Source organism: Elaeis guineensis, chromosome 9, assembly GCF_000442705.2.
Source record: "Elaeis guineensis isolate ETL-2024a chromosome 9, EG11, whole genome shotgun sequence".
Classification (NCBI taxonomy): domain Eukaryota; kingdom Viridiplantae; phylum Streptophyta; class Magnoliopsida; order Arecales; family Arecaceae; genus Elaeis; species Elaeis guineensis.
In genome coordinates this window covers 89987607-89995144 of record NC_026001.2, presented here as the reverse complement: position 1 = coordinate 89995144, position 7538 = coordinate 89987607, and the positions used below count along the sequence as shown (strand labels likewise).

The 7538-nt window shown below is 45.8% G+C and overlaps 1 protein-coding gene across 1 annotated transcript; it reads left to right on the top strand.

Annotated features, from left to right (window-relative positions):
* LOC140850776 (cytochrome P450 78A5-like) lies at positions 1-2755 on the top strand. The gene is made up of 2 exons (XM_010919232.4): positions 1-1356; positions 1952-2755. The coding sequence occupies exons 1-2, from the start codon at positions 409-411 to the stop codon at positions 2555-2557; spliced, it is 1554 nt and encodes a 517-aa protein (XP_010917534.1). The 5' UTR covers positions 1-408; the 3' UTR covers positions 2558-2755.
* Positions 2756-7538: the final 4783 nt, after the last annotated feature.

The following is a 7538-nucleotide window of genomic DNA, read 5'->3' as shown; positions in this document are numbered from 1 at the left end:
TCTCTCGTGTGAAGAGTTATCCCTGGATGAACCTACGTGACATCTTTAAAATTATCTTGAGGCCAATTAACTGATGAGAAATTGGGAAGCTATCGTGTCCGTGGGTGTGATTGGTGTCCTCCATGCCAGAAAAGGTCCGGGCCCACTTAAAATGTGTATATTTTAAGGCTCCCAGTGGGGTCGTGGTCGCAATCATCTCTGGTTCTGGGAACATACTACCAGGCCAGAGGAGAGAAAATTACAATAAAGCTCCCCTCTCTAGCTTTGTGCGACCAAAGCACTCTCCTCTCCCCCTATAAATATGAGGGTCATTCACTGCTACTCTCCACATTTAGATATTAAGTAACTCCAAGCCGTCCTGTCCTCCTTCCAATAGTATAGTAGTATCCACTTCCTCTTCTTCCTCCAATGAGAACCCACTTGATGACCAGCCTCTTCTTACTCATCTTCTGCCTTGCAGCTCATAACCATACACCATGGCCTTTCCTCTTCCTACTCTCCACTCTCTCTTTCACTCTTCCACTCTTCTTCACCACATGCCTTGTCCCTGGTGGCTTTGCATGGCGCAAGTACTTGGGAAACGCTCCGATAGCCCCTGGTCCAACCGGGTGGCCGTTGCTCGGCAACCTTCCTCTCATGGGGCCTCTTGTGCATCGGAAGCTAGCCAACTTATCGAAATCCCACCATGCGAACCGCCTCATGGCCCTTAGCTTCGGTGCAACACCGGTCATCATTAGTAGCCATCCTGACACTGCTCGAGAGATCCTATGCAGCACAGCATTCTCCGACCGGCCGATTAAGATGTCGGCCCGGCTCCTCATGTTCGAACGAGCCATTGGGTTTGCCCCCTCTGGTGAATACTGGCGGCATCTACGCCGCATAGCCGCCAACAACATGTTCTCTCCTCGGAGGATTGCTTCCCTGGAGAGACTGCGGTGTCGAGTGGCCGACGATATGATAGATAGAGTGTGGAAAGAGATGGAAGAAACAGGGATGGTGGTGCTGAGGGGAGTGTTGCAGAAGGGCTCCTTGGAGAGTGTTGTGGGAAGTGTGTTTGGAAGGTCACTTGGGGAACTGGAGGAAAAAGAGTTGGTTGAGATGATTAAGGAAGGGTACGAGTTGATCGGGACGTTTAATTTGGAGGATTATTTTTCTTTGGGGGGCCTCTTGGACTTCCATGGGGTGGGAAGGAGGTGCAAGCATCTGGCTTTGAGAGTTAAGGATCTTATGGCTAATATTATAAAAGAGAGAAGAATACTGGGTGACTTCTCCAACCAAGATAACTTTCTAAGCTTGCTGCTTGCTTTGCCAAAGGAAGAGAGTCTTAGTGACTCAGATATAGTAGCGGTGCTTTGGGTGAGTCCTCTCTCTCTCTCTCTCTCATGCACACATACACCCTCTTAGATTTGTTCTACCCGTAGTTCTTCTCTATGGAATATTTGTGTGCTAATTTTTCCAGCAAGTACTATGATAGTCCTGCCTTTCTGTTGAGACAAAGACCCCAAACAATCTTAGTTCGGAAGTAGCCAAAAGCACCCACTGTAGGCTTCTGACTAAGGGGGACAGAAAGCTCCATCCACTTTGTGGAAAAAAGAATTTGATAAGTGACGTTTGTTGCTGAAAGGGAAATTATCTCCTACCTAATCCTCCGTTAGATTATATAATCATTAGGATGCAAAACGGTCAGATAATAATTTGATCTTAGTCCAAAATGATGGCTTATCTATCAGATTTAGATAATAAACATAGATCCTAATCATAAAACAGGTTCCAACTTGGACCTGCTTTCAAACAGTATAAAGATCTAGTCCCTTCCAAACCTAGTTGAATCTTGCCTCGTTGTGTTTGAGCAATTCAGTGTTTGAACTTTACCTGACTCATTATCTCCTCTGAATCATCTAACCAAAGTTCATTATCTCATTGATCGTTTGGATGTTATTGCCTTGCATAGGAAATGATATTCCGGGGAACAGATGTTGTTGCCATCCTCTTGGAATGGACCATGGCAAGAATGGTTTTACACCCTAAAATCCAAGCCAAGGCCCAGCAAGAGATCGACACCATCGTTGGCAATCGACCTGTGCGAGATTCAGACATGTCGAAGCTTCGGTTTCTTCAAGCCATCGTCAAGGAGGTCCTGAGATTGCACCCACCTGGCCCACTTCTCTCATGGGCCAGGCTAGCCATCAGGGACGTCCATGTGGACAAGTTCTTCATTCCAGCAGGGACTACAGCCATGGTGAACATGTGGGCCATTACCCATGATGGCTCCATATGGAAAGATCCATGGGCTTTTCGACCCGAGAGGTTCCTTGAAGAGGATGTGAGCGTACTAGGTTCTGACCTGAGGCTCTCACCGTTTGGTTCCGGTCGGAGGGTCTGCCCCGGGAGGGTCTTAGGCTTGACTACAGTCCACTTGTGGCTTGCACGACTTCTGCAATGGTACAATTGGACTGCTAGTCAACCTATCCAACTATCGGAGTGCTTGCGCCTTTCGCTCGAGATGAAGAAGCCATTAGTTTGTCGAGTTGCCCTACGAGATAGTATTGTGAGCTAAAGCATGCTTGATTGCTTATAATAATGTACCGATAATACAGAAGGATGTGAATGCGATAAAGAGTGTGGTGTATTTTGTTGTATTTATTGTCCGATGTTGTACTTGAATTAGGTTACTAATAAGTCTTAAACAATGTATCCACTCCTATATTAACCTTTCAATGAAATAGGGAATGAATAACTAAGATGCATCACTCTAGTTTATATGTTCTGCAGTTTAGCTCTCTCCATGTCTCTTTCTATGAAACTAAAAACTTAACTACTTAGGCTACTAAGATGCATAAATTAATAAAGATAATCTTCTTGGGGAAAAAAAAAAAAAAAGATGGTTTTTGGTCAGAAAAATGCTAAAGTAACATGAAAGGAGATGTACAACGTTGAAATAAGTGGATTTGATCCCCACTATCCGCCCACGTTGAAGTAATGTGTCATGATAAAAGATAAAAAATTTGATATGGTTGACTACTACCTCAGCATTAAATTCTACTTAAAGGATAAAAAGTGTCATGCATGGCCATGGGTGGTGGGTTCTCCTATAAGCAAAAGCTTTTGTGCCCTCACCTTGATATTTATAAGGTTATTTGTCCGTTTTCATGTTAGTTTAGCATTGACCTTTTGACTATCCACAGTTCTTTTCATCATACTTGTAAGAGAAGCCTCCTCCCTGGTGAGAGTACTTGACCATGAACATGTATGTAGCATCACTGATTGGTTCATAGAATAAATTTTCTGGGGTTGGAGTTTCAAGCATGACAATGTAAACTTCATGAATTGATGGTGCACAAGCATCTCATTTTGGACTATTGTTTTCTCCTTATTATCAGAAGATAAACCTAACAAAAAAAAAAGTTGGGAAAATAAAAGTATTCATGAACTAAAGTAGCTCTAATGGTGATTGGATGAAGATCACCAAGTGACTGCAAAACACTACTCATAACCTCAACATGTAGCTTCTTTTACCTTTTCTTGGTGCAATCTCAACATGTGGCTTACTCCAGAACATCCTTCCTTTAAAATTCCATTGGAGAGCTTCACTCTTCACAAGTTCTTAATCCACCAACTTCTATAGTTAATGATTAGCCTTGGCTGGCTTAGGACATCTGCCCCCAAAATTCTTGGCTTTAATAGATCTAGTTCCTTCCTTTTTTTCATTCCTGATCCACATTATTAAACAAGACTTTATTGCCTATCTGATGTCATGACACATGTAGCCAGTTACTCCCATTCTTGTCCTGTGTCTGCCTCTAAAGCTAACTTTAAACACCTATTCAGGTCCTTGTAGTCATAATCTATGGTTCTATTAGATGTAAAATTGGTGAGGTGGATTCATGTATGTAAATCAATTGAGTCTAGGATTCGAGCCCAAAATAAACTAATCGCTCGATGGATTTGGCTATATATCTGTATTAAATTTATTGCACCCTTGCAAACAATTTTTTTATTATTTTTGGTCTGGTTGTAATTGGGTCAGCTCATGTTTATTCTAAAATCTGATGCAAGTTGACCAAATCCACACTCAATCCTGGAGGAAGCATTAGTATAGACCTGGCTCTCCAGCCTAAATAATGTGCATCTCTGTCTAGGCCTACCATCCATCGAACTTAGTAAACTGGCTATCCTTGGACATCTCTCAAAAGCAAATCAGGAAGACAAATCCACAATTCAGATGACCATGGTTGTGTATAAGAGTGTGCAGATCAGGCCTTTGAGAAACTAGGATTTGCAAAGTTGCTGCAGCTTATTCAAGTTAGACGAAATTAACAACTAATATCATGGACTTAACTACGCTAAGGTTCATCAGGTTACAACTTTAAAAGAACAGGAGCAACAAGTTTGAATCTGAAGCCAGGTTGTGAATTGATTTGAAAAGCTTGAGCTTGGTTTTAATAAAAGGTTGATCGGGCTCATCTCAGAGTTGATCGATCAAAGTCGAAAAAAACTTGGTTCAATCAATATAGCTAGTGTTGGTGCAGAATTCCGTCGAAGTCGGAAAAGTTAGAGCTGGGATGACCGCGGTCACCGCCGGGACCTGCAAAGAAAGTCTAAATCGGAGTTGATGGTGCTCCGGCAAGACCCTCCGACGCTCAAGTCAGTACTCTGCTTCAACAGAAATGGAGTGCTCGAGCGAAAATTTTGACAGAATTTTGAGATAGAGTTACCAGCCTCTAGAAGAATGTATCTGGGGGTCCTTATTTATAGACGGAAGGGGTAACTAACTGACAGCGATGTCTGTAACCGTCTGGTAGTGGACCGCTCAGAGCCGCGTGGAGTTTGTTACGGAGAGTAGTGCCGTCAGGGGTTGTTCAGGGCCACGTGGAGCTTATTGCGGAGAGTGGAATGGTGTCCGTTGTCGGGACTTACCAGAGAGTGGTGGAGCTGCATGGAATCCGTTGCAGAGAGTGGAGCAGGATGGCGGCTCTTGTCGTGGCTTGTCAGAGAGTGGTGGAACCGCGTGGAATCCATTGCAACGAGTGGAGTAAGGTAGTGGCCCTTGTTATGGCTTGCCAGAGAGTTTGGATCCGTCGGCTGAAGCTCGGCTGGGATGCCTGATGGAGCAAAATGGCTCTTTACATCATCGTTCTAGAAGAGGCTCGGATATTCCGAGGTCGCTGATGAATCTACTGTTGTCGGACGCTTCGGGTGCTGACCTTTCAGGTGGGAGTCACCTGCTGTAGGAGTTCGGATGGAGATTTTTTTATTGGCGAAGTCCGAAGAAGTCCGATCGCTAGGGAAGTCTATCTGGGATTTATCTGATGTGGAAGCTCATCCGAAGATCGTCCGTCGGAGAAGTCCGATTTTATGGGGAGCCTGGTAGGAGGTCGGCCGGCGATGGACTTCGGATAGTGCTGGGGAGGCTCGGCAGATGTCGGAGGCGATCGACTATCGCAGGGACCCAGTTGCTGGAGCTCGTCCGTTATAGAAGCTCGTCTGGAATCCATCCGCTGGAGAAGTTCGGACGGGCTTCGATTCTCGCGAGAGGTCGAAAGGGGGCCGTTTATTGTAGGAGCTCGGGCGAGGACCAGTTGTCGTGGAAGCTCGGAATAGTGTCCCACTGTAGAAGTTTGTCCAGAACCCACTCGCTACAGAGTAGCTCGGCTGGAGTCTACCTGTAACAGAAGTTCGGAAGAAATTTGCTTACAGGAGATATCTGGGATAGACAACCTGCTGTAGGAGTTCGGAGTAGACCGTTCGTAGCAGAAGTTCGGCTCTCGCGGGAGCTCAATTAGGATCCGGGAGGCGGTCGATCGCCGTAGAAACTTGGGTGGAGTCTGGTTACTGTAGAAATCTCGCTGTTGGGGAAGCTCGGATGCTGATGAAGTCCGAAAGAAATTCGGGGGTAGTCGGTTGCTGTAGAAGGTCGGCTAACAGTGGAGCCCTGAGGGCCTTTGGGGTGGCCCAGTGGATGAATGCAGAAGTTCATTGTCGAAGAAGTCCGGACGGTTGAGGGGGTTCGGAGAGACGCCACACATAAGGTCGGGAGCCGGAAGAGCCCTGGAGGGATCGATCTTTTATAAACTTCGGTCGGGGGGTACTTTATACCCAACACCGGTCTCCCTACTTTCGAGTTCGGATTCCAAATGAAGGAAGTACAGAGAAATTCTCACGGCCGAAGCTGCTCTCCTCGATTTTCGTACTCAGTGGTTGCCAGATATTTTGACGTTCGGTACGCTGGTACTGGAGCCTTTTCGGAAAAGATTTTTTTTTTTTGAAATTCGCGTTAGAGCGCAGTCCCAGGTACGGTGCCATAATGGTTTTACTAATTATCGGCCACCTCTAGCCGCTTGCCACGGTGAGTGGGCCACGCGGCAGTCACGGACTGGTCTGAGGAGTCTTGCAGTCATTATTGCATCGGACCCCATCGCTTATTTAAACCTGCCTCCCCCCTTCAGGGATCTCACTTTGTACGAGAGCTTCTTCAGTCTTTCCTTCCTGGCTTTAGGCGTCCGTTGAGCCATCCTCATCTCTGTACCCTCGCATCCCTCAGACCAGCTTGGGTTAGCCTCAAAACCTTCTCTACTTCTGCGGCCCTATTTGTAGACTGCACTGATCTTCCTTCGTTGCAGATATGGACGCGGATGCGGCTCTAATGTTAGCCCAAAGCCTGAAAACCCACGAGCGGGAAGACGCTGCAACTTTCGGGTTGGCGAAGAAGGTGAGGGTAAAAGAGACAGATCCGACAGTGTTTCACCTTGATGGCCCAGAGCCCGTGCTTATGGCACATCTTCGACCGCGAGGGCTTCCCGATGCACATCATCATGAGGGAAAACCTGATCTCAGGAAGAAGGTCATGCCCGCCGTCATTGTGAGGGGGAATCTGACCTCAGAAAGAAGGTCATGCCCGTCGTCATCGTGAGGCAGCGAAAACTATGGCACGAAAAAGATGGTATCTACATGTACTTCGAAGATAATATTGGAGTAATTGCTGACCCGAAAGGGGGACTGAAAGAAGAAGCCAAGTACTTGAAGTAATTCTAGACGATGGCTGGAACTGAGAGTTCGAAGTCTGATGAAGTCGAGCTTCTTTAGAGCTGTTTGTTTTGTTTGTTGTTTTATTTTTTTTTTTAAGGCTTTGTAACGTGCACTTCGCTAATGAAATGAGAAGAGAATTTTTCGTTACCTCGTCCCCTCCTTTCTTTTTTGGCCTTCAAGGCTTTGTCATGTATACTTCACCAATGAAATGAGAATGAAATTATTTATTACCTCGCCCATTCTGGTATTAACCGATTATTTACCGGACTCCTTTTATCTTTCGTCATGTTCGATGTCGACGCTGTTCGGAGGTTCCCGATCGTTGCAGTGTCAATTTGCCCTTTGGTTGATGACCGTAGGTTCTTTCGAGGCCATTTGCGTTTGATGCTTTCTTCCGGTGCTCGAGCTTGGGGGTCCGAACTTCTCGTTACTTTGAGAAGGTCGATTTATCCTCGGTCCATGTCAGGTTTCCTCTTAGCGACTGAGATGAAGTTCCTTATGTCTTTGATGTA

Coding starts and splice junctions, on each gene's coding strand:
- LOC140850776 (XM_010919232.4), top strand. CDS start 409: ATGAGAACCCACTTGATGACCAGCCTCTTCTTACTCATCTTCTGCCTT. Junction 1,357..1,951: donor ATATAGTAGCGGTGCTTTGG/GTGAGTCCTCTC, acceptor TGCCTTGCATAG/GAAATGATATTCCGGGGAAC.